This window comes from Schistosoma haematobium, chromosome 1 (genome assembly GCF_000699445.3).
Source record: "Schistosoma haematobium chromosome 1, whole genome shotgun sequence".
NCBI classification, from domain to species: Eukaryota; Metazoa; Platyhelminthes; class Trematoda; order Strigeidida; family Schistosomatidae; genus Schistosoma; species Schistosoma haematobium.
Window position 1 is genome coordinate 84573224 of NC_067196.1, and position 12386 is coordinate 84585609.

The 12386-nt window shown below is 32.8% G+C and overlaps 1 protein-coding gene across 1 annotated transcript in view; it reads right to left on the reverse strand.

Moving 5' to 3' along the window:
* MS3_00002317 (uncharacterized protein) overlaps positions 1 to 10632 on the reverse strand; it is a 52545-nt gene extending 41913 nt beyond the window's left edge. Inside the window, exon 1 of the mRNA XM_051209894.1 lies at positions 10519 to 10632. Within this exon, the coding sequence (XP_051075366.1) occupies positions 10519 to 10557 (39 nt within the window). The 5' untranslated portion in view covers positions 10558 to 10632. The remainder of the gene's footprint in view (positions 1 to 10518) is intronic.
* Between the last annotated feature and the right edge of the window lie 1754 nt (positions 10633 to 12386).

Consider the following 12386-nt stretch of genomic DNA (forward strand, 5'->3'; position numbering starts at 1 on the left):
GGTCACAAAAAAGAAAATGTTCCACACACACAACGAGTTGCACTGATGCTATCTATAGAAGCACGAAAAACACTGATGAGATGGGAATCTCATGTATTCATAATCATCAAATCATCCTTCAAAAGAAAGAAAGAGGGAATCACAGTGAATGTCATCCAGTGTTGTGCACCCACCAATGATAGAAATGACGACGATAAAGATTAATTTTATGAGAGACTGCAATCGATCACGGCAAAGTGCTCAGGAAAGGACCTGACAATTCTGATTGGAGATCTAAATATCAAAGTCGGAATGGACAACACCGGATATGAAGATAAAATGGAACAACATGGACTGGGAGAGAGAAACGAAAATGTGGAGAGATTTGCAAATATATGTGCATTCAACAACTTGGCTGTAGAAGACACAATATCCTCATACAAACGCATAAACAAAGCTACATGGGTCTCATCGGATCACACCACAGAGAACCAGATCGATCATATTTGCATCAGTAAAAAAATCCGAAGGACAATGGAAGACGTGAGAAAAAAGAGAAGAGATGACATAACTTCAGACCATCACCTCGTTGTGGCAAAGGTGAAACTGAAGCTAACGAGACACTGGACAGCTGGGAACACATCAGTACAATCGTTTAATACAGCCTTTCTACAAGATACTAACAAAACCATTTCAAGATAACTCCGAACAGGCTCCAAGCCTTACAGGATCTACTCAAAGAAGCATTAACTTCGTGTCAGGAGGTGCTGGGGCGCAAGATGTGTCATAATAAGGAGTGGATCTCTATTGAGACCCTGGACAAGATTCAAGAAAAGAAGGACAAGAAGATAACAATCAAAAACAGTAGAACAAGCACAGAGAAATTCAAGGTGCGAACTGAGTACATTGAAGCAAACAAACAAGTGAAGAAGAGCATTAGAGCTGACAAGCAGAAATACGTGGAAGACCTACGACAACGGAAAAAGCAACAACAGCATTCCTGCAATTAAAGAACATATGGAACTCAAAACAACTGTCTGCACGCCAATATCAAATTCTCAATCTTCAATACGAACGTCAACACAGTTCTAATGTATACAGTTGAAACTTCAAGAATTAACACATGCATCATCAAAACAGTACAAGTATTTATAAACAATTGTCTACACAACATACTCAATATCCGTTGGCCTAATCCCATCACAATCAGCCGACTGTGGGAGAGAACAAACCAACTTCTGTATGAAGAGAATATTAGGAAAATATGTTGGAAGTGGATAGGACACATATTGAGGAAATCATCAAACTGCATCATGAAGCAAACACTAACATGTAATTCTGATGGGTAAAGGGAAGGAAGAAGACCGAAGCACATACTACATCGGGAATTGGAATTATACATGAAAAGAATGAATAGCGACTGGGAAATACTGGAAAGGAAAGTGAAGGACATATTTGGATGGAGAGTGGTGATGGGCGGCCTTTACCTCTCCTTGAGGAACAATAGACGTAAGTCATACTGAAAATACTTTTTATTCCATTTTCCTGATTACCAGTATTTATAATTTAATATTGTGTTTTATTGTAATGTGAATACAGATTTAATTGACTTATGTTTAGTCACGAAGTATATCTATATAATCACCAATTTGTTAGAAAATTGTTTTTCAATTTATCTCTTAGTTACTACTTATGACATCAACCAATTCTATATATAACCTCATTTTTAACATGTATTATTAGTTAACAGAAAAAACCTGGACAAACATGAGATTGTTCATTACAGACTGATCAATTAATTATAAATATCTAAATGGTAACATCCCAGACTGGAAAGCTGGGTAAAACAGGATCGAATCCTCCAGGAAGTATCATTTCAGTCAAGATAACTGGTGCGCCTTGCTGATAAGTAACAAACAGCACGAAAACTACTTTCATTATTCCCTGTAAATTAAATCCAACCATCTATCAACTCATTTCATCTTATTATCTAAATTTTATTGTCCTCCCTTTATTATTTTTTATTTCTTAAGCTTATGTGACCTATTAAATTAATATCTAACATCCGTTTGAGTATTAAGTGTCATATTTTCATGCTGAATTTCGTGTCATTTATTCAATACACAAGTTTATTCTACTTTTGTATGAGACAATATTAATTGGCTATTTTTTCCATCTATCGATAACCTTTCACCAGGATTTCGCGTCGTATATATCATAATAAGCAAACAACTAATCCGTATCAGTTCAAGCAATTAGTTGTATTTAAACATTTATATTCATCTACTATAATACTGGTTACTTGTCATTACAGTTTAGTTTTTCCATGTGGTATATTGCCTTATTAACCTATATTTTGTAGCTCATTCTGTATTTATGTTAATTACATACAGAAAAGGCGGTCATTTGAAGTATGGATATTACAGAATCCTTAATACTCAGCTTAGAAACACATTAAAATTACTTTATTCCATTGGCTTTAAACATTAAATGATAGAAAGATAGATAATGTGTCTCAACAAAATTGTATTTAGACTCATTTAGATAAAGATGATGATTTAATCCTGAAGGTGAAAGGAAAAGAGGAAAACCAAAGAACACATTACGCCGGGAAATGGAGATAAACATGAGAAAAATGAACAAGAATTGGATGAAATTAAAAAAGAAGGCCCAGGACAGTGTGGGTTGGAGAATGCTGATCGTCGGCCTATCGATAGCAAGTAATCACTAACAACTCATTTTACTTTAAAACCCTTGAATAATAACTCAGCATTGAAAAGTAAACATTTTTGAATCAAATGAATAAACTAACTTCCCGCCAGGATTTTACTACAGACTACTACTCTATCACCCAATATCACATTGGAAGATATAGATTTCCTATAGAATTGAAAGATTAACTTTATTAGATTATTTAAACAAGGTTACGTTTATCTAGATCTTAGTGCTGATCACTTCTGTAATTTAAACACCAGTCTGAGTAACATGATATTCCATCAACTAAAAACCTAGATGGACATACTACTACTTAATAATGTAATGGATTAATAATTCATCTAATCAGTCTTGATCGTTCTGTTATTAACACTATACAGAAGATAGGTCAATAAAAATTGTATCTTATAGCCTTATTTACAAAAGATTATGTTTTAAAAAAATACCCAGCAATAATTATTCATTCATTTGTAATAATCCATTCCGTTTTAGCATTTCATTGAGCAGAAGTAATTTGAATAGTACTAATGTGGTGTGTGCTACTTATATTGACATAAGTAGTATATAGTGTTAGTCGTGAACAGAAGGTCTAGCAGCAGTGAGACAAGAGGGTCGAACGGTAAAGAATGGGAACAGAATGCAATTTGTATGAAAATGCAAGAACAATGAAGTCTTAGTCATTTTGAGGCAATTGGTGGACAGTTTGCAAATTAAGCATTTACTTTATGATTGTTAGATTTTATTAACCAGTCCTGTAATTCTGTGTTAAGTACATTCGATTGACCCCCCTGGTGTTCTTGTCCGCTACGCTAGTATGTTTGTGAACAAATGATAATACTAAAAGTACCGATACATCAAGAAATTTCTTGAAGGATTTTTCATCTATATGATATCTGTTAGAATGAAGTAAAACGGTGATACCACAGTGTAATGACTGTTAAGTGTAGTATTTGTTCTGTTTATCCATGTGATAGTATATTCATTATTATACTGATCTTATTTCGCCGTGACATTTATTCAGGATAATATTCTCTGGATTAATTTTATTGTGGACTTTGTTTAGTATGGTATGCCATGTGAAGAGTTGAAGTATTGTGTATTTCCCATATGTGTGACAGCTATTAGTCAGTCACGAAGTATGGATGAAATGAATAAATAAACGAATGTATTTCGGTTAAAGAAGTCATGAATGAAAACCTTCATTTGATGATACCAGCTTTTGTATTCTTAACTTGGGTCATATGACATCGCTGTAACTTTTCTGTTGAACATATTCGTAAGTCAACGAGATTACAACAGTACCATTTTGACGTCTGAAAATAACTTACTCAATGATCTATTTGTTTGATTAAAAAGTCCATGAAATTAAATGCAGTGATCAGGAGAGTAACTTTATAATTAGTTTATGCAAAATTTACTTGGAAATACAATGAACAATTGAATAGTCAATTTGGCTGTCATAAATATTAAGCTTAAAATTATATTCCAGTGTATTAAATTGAGAAAAGATTGTTGTGATTCATGGTAAGACTTTTAAAATATTTCTTTTCTGTTTCCAGTTACTAACTATGGGTGGGATAGATCAGAATTAATCACAATGGAGCAAGTGTATACACTCTTTGTCTTCTCATTAAACCGTGAGATTATAATTACTTTATACCTTTCTTTCTTCCTGTATTATATCCTTATACACAATCTTTTATATATTACTACCATTGAAATAACTACTTTTATGAATTTAGTGTTCATGTTGTTATGCTAATGAGGTCTGGCAACTTCAACCGGTGCATTTATGTGCCTGATCTTACGTTATAGCTGAATGACTAACTGACTTTTAGTTACTGGAATTTACGTCATCTTTTGATAAGCTTATTATAACATTCCGTTCGTATATGAAATATAACTTAACACTTGTTTATATTAAATATGAACACACTGGTGTCTCCATAATCAAATGTGGCCTATAATATCATTTAACAATATCCATAAAAGCATGCGAAAACGAGATAATTTGACCTCGTTTCAAGGCGACATATGACTATATTAAAACCCTCGAAAGCAATATTTGAAATAATACTCAATCTACTTAACTTAATCCTCAAAATTATCACACAAATGAGTTAGCCTAAATCTTTTTTTAAAGACACAATCATTGTCCTCTGATTTACAAACTAAGAAAAGCCCTAATGAATGCTTTAGGTATTCAATAAGAACTGAATTTTATCCATTATCGATAGATGACAAGCTTCACAGTTTGAAGCATGTTGAACGTAAAGTATTTTCTTTATCAATTCAGTCTACATTTGTATACAAGAGGGTTTCATACATGAAATTCAATTTCAAATGAGAAATGGTCATTTGGAGTCAACATTAATGACAGTTACAATAACTTCGAGTCACAACTCAATAATTAGAAGCCATTTATAACATTTTTTCATTTCATTTCTAAAGTGGCATTCTTAACAATCATGGTTGCTTAAGTAAGTTATGATTTATCTATTTATGGAGTATGTGAAGATCTTTAATTCACATTACAAACAGCTTATTTAGGTGGACGTTGAAAACCAAGAACCACTAGACAGTTTTTTCATCCCAGCATGACACTCTTCAGCTTTAATCATCCACAACTTCAAATGAAGTTCCCGAGTTCGGTTCTTGCGTTGGAACCTATAAACTGTAGTTTTATGAATGAGTGTTTCATGTTAGTATCTTAAAATTTATTGTATTTCTTATATTCAGTATACGTCATGTTCATTCGTGTGATTTTTTGATAAGAAGTAAGTTTACCTTTCCTTGATTGATGACATGTTTTCTTCCAAATATATTATCTCATAGTAAACGTATATATATATATATATATATATATATATATATATATATATATATATATATTTGGATGCCTCAGGCAGTATGTCATAAGGAACCTAGAACCTGGCACATTTGTGCTTCAATCCAAGTCATCATATCACATAAGTTCACAGAAATAAAATTATGAAGACCAATACCAGAACAGTAGAAGTTGTAAATATATCATTATCATCAATATTATTATTAATGGCTTTATTCAATGTTATATTTCGGTACACTATAAGATTCTCAGCACGATACATTTCAACATGTTTGTTTTACAAAACAGAAAGCAAAACAAGAAAAGAAGGTAAAAAATGATCTGAATCTGTAGAAGTGGAAAAGAATGGGTATTGATAATATGATTTGAAAAAGAAAGGATAAGTTCATGAAACGAGAAGTATTGGTCTATAACAGAGAAGAGTGAATTCATCTTCTTCACAGTGACCGACTATAAGCCACAACATCTAAAACCGCTGATCACAATAATCTAGCAAATGACAATCAGTTAGCATTCCTTCACTTCAATGTCCCAATAAACCAATCAATGATTTTATGAACTAATATTGAGTCTTGATTTAGTTATCTCTAATTTCCTTTCAACCTACTATCACATCAGTAATCATTATTTATTGAGTGATTGAATTGTAACTGAGTTTGTCCCAACCACTTTAATCGACCAAGATTCACTAATTTATCAATGAACTAAAGATCAGTTAGTGTTCCATGTGAGTCTGATTAGAAAGTCAACTTATTTCTTAACTACATTATCATAAACTTGATAACTTCTAATTGCAGTAATCACTTAAACAATATTAATTTTTATTAGTTATTACCTAAAATCAAACCAACTGGGTAGTAATAATAATAAATGACAACTTAAAATTTAAGAGTAACAAACGACTATGCAAAGGAAACTCATTGAAAATCCTCCTTTTTACTATTCGTTTCTTAGAAACTATTTACACTAATGTATACTGTTTTCATATGAAACATGCTGAGTATATATATATTCGAACATGTAGATAGATTCATTCGTATCGAATGTAAGCTTGGGGTGATCACATGTAAATCAAACGTTAATGTTAACACCTATCCACATGATTCATAAATAAAAGAAAATTGACATTCAGTTTATTTACGAACTAATTTATTCTATTTATTATTATTGTTTATTGTTTATTTACTGCTCATTTATTGACAAAAGAAATTATCCATAACCACCTAATATACAATAAAATAATAATCATTGACAATTATATTTTCAATAGTTAAGATCATGAGTCAATTGAAGTTAGACCATCATAGAAAACCTGGAAGCAATGGACGGTTGTTTCGTTCTATTGTGGGACTCCTTAGCAGTGCGCATCTACGATCCCACCTCGCAAGATCCGAACCCAGGACCTTCGGTCTCGCGCGCGAACGCTTAGCCTCTAGATAACTGAGCTGGCACACAATGGTGTTAATGTCAAACCTCAACCAATCAACGAAATTATGCGACCACCTCCAATTGTACTGAGGTATATACATGTCTGTACTCGACACGGATTAGCTCCACTGGTTACGGCTTCTCATTATAATTCCGAGAATTCCTTCACGAAGTTAGTCACTAGTGAGCTAGTTTCCAGTGCTTCCAGATTTTCAATGGTGGTCTAACATCAGTCAGTTCATGATCTCAATTAAAAACTTAATAATTACACAACCCTACACTGATAATTATATTTTATTATTAGAGAAATATAATGTCTTATCCATATATATCCATACATAACTAAAAAATATCTTGGTCGAAAATCACTTATGATTTTTCTTCTAAAATGTACTCTCTTTACAGGTATGTAGCAGTTAAATCAAACTGACTTTATAAGCATAGTTAGTTGAAAGCTGCATGTGTCACATATTGAACTAAGGTGAGATATCACTGAAAACTGGAGGGTACTAGGTAGCTTTTTGACCTTAATTTGGAGTGGGTTGGCAGTGAGCACATATCACTCAACGAAGGACTAACTCCAGGACATTTAATTAATTTGGTGGAACATGAACCGTCAGGTCCACTGAGTTGATCAAGATTGGTACAGTTCTGATTTCAACCAACGGTTCTCATACAAATAAAAACAACGACTGCTCTTTGACTTTCAGTAGCCACCCAACTAAGATCCATCTATGAGGTATGCAACTTACAAATTAAATAAATCTCCATAAAGCCCCTTCAGCTTAATCATGATTGTTACTCAGAATTCACAATTACCCTATTTATAATTTATTAACAAACCATTAAGTTATATCCAATAACTTTTGACAGATGTCTCTGTGGATGCGCATTGCTGAGGACTCCCAAAATAGGACGAAACGACCGTCCATTGCTTTCATGTTTTCCATAGTAGTCTAGCTTCAATTGACTCATGAATTAAACTGTTAAAAATTACTATAATATCCACAAAACCCCTCACTGTTTCTATATTTATTCACAGAGAGTAGATTCAATTCGGTTACAACATGATAAGAATACATTTATTACTCATAGCACACCCACAGTGATTATGATTTTAAATATTGTAATTTTGAAAACATCTAACGAACATGAGTCTCTGTTGTAAAAGTTATTATTAAGTGTTTTCAAATGACAAATCATTAAACAACTGATATTTTTCTCTATGATTTGTAATAAATGTCGAATTTATTAGGTAGGTGCTTACGCGATAGAAAAATCTGCTATTCATTCCAAATGAAAAGTATATGTTTATTTTAACTTTAATACCTATCAAAATTGAATTCATGAGTTAGTCTAAGCTAGACCACCATTGAAAACCTGAGAATATTGTACGCCCTTTTTTGTCCAAGTATTTAACTCCTTCTGTACGCGGGACTCGAACCCAAGACATTTGATCTCGCCTGTGATCATGGATCACAAAATTATCGGTCGATTGAAGTTAAACATTAACACTGTTGTATGCTGGCACAATGGTCTAGATGTTAAGCGTTCACTCAGGTGATCAAACAGGGTTCAAGTCCCACATGTAGGGTCGTGGATGCGCATTACTAAGAAGTTACATAGTAGGACAAAAAGGCTGTCCAGTGCTTCTAGATTTTTAATGATGGACTAGTGAATAAAACTTAAAATACTAAGATCTTCACAAATCCCAAAAATTTAAATTTATATACTAAATTTTCACACTATCACTTGCTTACATTAGAATAAGTTAGCAAGATGCATTGTAATTAATTATTAACTGGATAAAGAAGTAATTCTATCATTTCAAGAAAGTCTATATCTGTATATACAAATAAATATTTTTTTATTGAATATTTGAAGGTCCTTTGAAAGCTAATCATTTGATACTAGAATTTTGAAAGTATTTCTGCTTTAATGAAATTTCGGATAAGTGATTTTAACATCAAATGTAAGAACTACTATCTTTGGCATGAAATTATGTAAGCATGAAGTGATTTTAGTTTACCAGATATTTTTTAGTGGTTATTTTAATATTTCAATGGTTGAGATCATGAGCTAGACCACTATGGAAAACCTGGAGGCAATAGACAGACGTTTCATCCTATTGTGGGACTCCTCAGTAGTACGCATCCATGACCCAGCCTCGCGGGATTCGAAGCCCGGAACTACTAGTCTCATGCGCGAGCACTTGACCACTAGACCACTGAGCTTGCAATCAACAGTGATAACATCTAACTTCGACTAATCCACGCGATCAAGTGACACATCCATCATTGTCTTCAATGAGTTACTGTCTCACAAATGACCCGGTTGAACTCCACTGGTCACTGATTCTCTCTAGAACTCCAGGACATACATCTTGAAGCCAGTCACTAGTGAGCATATGTTGATTAGTATCAGAAGGGGTTTTGTGGAGATTTTATTAATTTCAATAGTTGAGATCATGAGTCGATTGAAGCTAAACCACCATGGAAATATTGCTCATTGATAAATTTTTCGAAATCTTTTATCGACTAGTAACATTTACAAACGTTCTTCTTAATCAATAATATGTATTGAAACAGCTGTTACATGTTTCCAAGTTTTCAGTGGTTGTCTTATTCATATTGATTTAGAATTTCAATTAAACAACGGTTTAGTCAAGTTTTACATATCTAGTACCGTTGGCCGGATACCATCAGCAACAGCCTACTGTATGTGAGAATAAACCATCTTCCAAATGAGGAGGAAATCAGGAAAAGATGTTGGAAGTGGATAGAACATACATTATGGAAATCATCATACTACATCACGAGCCAAGCACTAACTTTGAATCCTGAAGGGAAACAGAAAAGAAGAAGGCCAAAGAACATAATACGTTGAAAATTGGAAGCAGATATGAAAAGAATGAATAGCAACTGGAAAGAAGTGGAAAGGATTGCCCATGATAGAGTTGAATGGAGAGTGCCGGGGAGCGGCCTATGCTCCTTCACGAGTGGTAACAGACATAAGTAAGTAAAGTAAGTAAGTAAGTAAGCAAGTAAGTAAGTTAGTAAGTAAGTAAGTAAGTAAGTAAGTAACCATTTTGACTGTTCTGTTTACCTTATTAATAATAATTTACATATGTTCCATGTAATAAATTACACAATGATATCTCTCCCATACTTTCTCTTGCAGTTGTGGTCTATACTTAGATCATTATGGAAAATAATTATAGATTTACTCTATTAGTAAACAGTATCTACATAGTGTACGCTCCACACAAAATCATAACTATTAAACATTTGATATCATATAAATTAATACATCTATGTGTAACATTTAAAGTAAACAAAGTGATTAGACAAATTGACACTTTATTTCACAACATTTAAAAAAGGGTTTCTTTCATCAAGGGAATATATGAAACAATATGGTTGAAATCTGTCAATATGTAGAAGATTACAATTTGAAAATATTATCATAGCAACCAGTAACGTGACATATAAAATCATTATTACATTTTATATAAAATAAAACAATTACATATCGAATAATTAACTTACTCTATACGTTTCATTATTATGAATACGTTGTTCATTCATTTTTAATTAGGTAATAATATTTTTTGCAATGTATATTTCACTTAGTAACTATATTGATTATTTATTCAGTATATTATGATGATTATTTTTATCATTAAAAAAAAAGAGAAACAAATAAAAAGAGAATAATTTTATCCAATTAAATATTCCAAAGAAAAAAGAAAAAAAAATTTGTATCCTTTAGTTCCTCCACATTCATTGATTGTTACTATGCTGTTTTATGGAAAAGAAAAAAAACAAAGAAGAAAAACATAAAACAAATTTGTTTTTGATATTTAAATGTATCTCAATCATCATAGATTGTTATTGATAAGAAATTTATAATGTTATTCACATAATTCACACAATTGGTTGCAAAAAAATGTTATTATATTGGTTTATTCAATGTGTCATGAATCATTTATTATGGTTGTTGTAATTACTTATTAAAATAGAATACATCATGAAGTAATCTTATTCTCAGAAGAGGTTTAGTGGGGATTTAAGAAATTTCACGGATTGAAATCACGAGTCAATTGAAGCCAGACCAACATGGAAAACCTGCAAGCACTGTACGGCCGTTTCGTCTTAGTATGGGACTCATCAGCAGCGCGCATCCACGATCCCGCACTCCGGGAGATTCGAACGCAGGACCTATCAGTCTTGTGCCAGGCGCTTAACCAACTAGACCACTGAGCTGGCATCCAACAATGTTTTTTTTACTATTCTATCTACTGATACCTGAAAGGACCTGTGAATAATTTTTTCTGGTTAGCGTTTGTTTAGCGAGTTAGTTTTTCTACGGGATGAGGTCGCTAACTTCATGCTCAACCCTGCACCTTTATCCGGGCTTGGGACAGGCAGTAGCTCCAGGGGGACTCCAGGCGGGGTTGCCACCTGTGAATGGTATCTAGATATTTCGGCGAGACTATAATTTATGGACAAATCAATCCGATACAAGACAACAGGTCATGGATTTTGGTGTGAAGTTCACTCATCCATTTGAATAGATAGAGTCTTGGCATTATAGCTGATATCAGTTCGTGATGAAAACTCTAGATCTAATTCTTAACTTTAATCATCAACTGTAAATCATAATTCTAATTCCTCAGACTGGTTTATAACCCTCATTTGGTCCTAGTTATTAGGTAAACACTCTCAAGGTCAGTCTAGCGTCTCTCAAAGGTTGTCCATAAATTATCGTCTCACCAATATTTCAACAAGTTTCCTGTTTTATTGTTTATTTTTATAGATCATTGTGTGGATTAATTGTATAACCTATTCAGATGCATTTGTGAAAAGGTTCCGACCTTTCATTGTAAAAGCTATAAAGATTCGCAATCAGAGACATCATGATGGATGACATTATGCATTTTAAAAAATGAATATTATTCAAATGTCGATTTCTGAATTGTTAACATCTAACTGGAGATTACTCAATATTTATCATACGGATCAACCAAAAATTAAGAAACGGGAACTCGCTGAAATACTTTGTGGTAAGAGTTCTATATTATTCCCAAAAATACAACGTTGAATAAAGATAATAATAAATAGATACTATAATTGCTATTCTTATAGCTTTGATAAATTATACCACTGAAAGAAAGAGTTTTTCTCCCTAAAAATGTCTTTAGTGTTCCCATTAATTCCACTAAATCAGCATAGTATAGTCATGTGAGGAAAGAGATAGTCATCAAGAGCGACACTAAATAATCGCCTTGTCATACTATAAATTAACCCAAGATAACAATCTGGATAACTGGATACTGAGCTAATGATCTAAAGTAGGTATCATTATCAATGTTTGACTGGAAAACTTCGAATAAAGTGGGCATTAGGTAGAATGT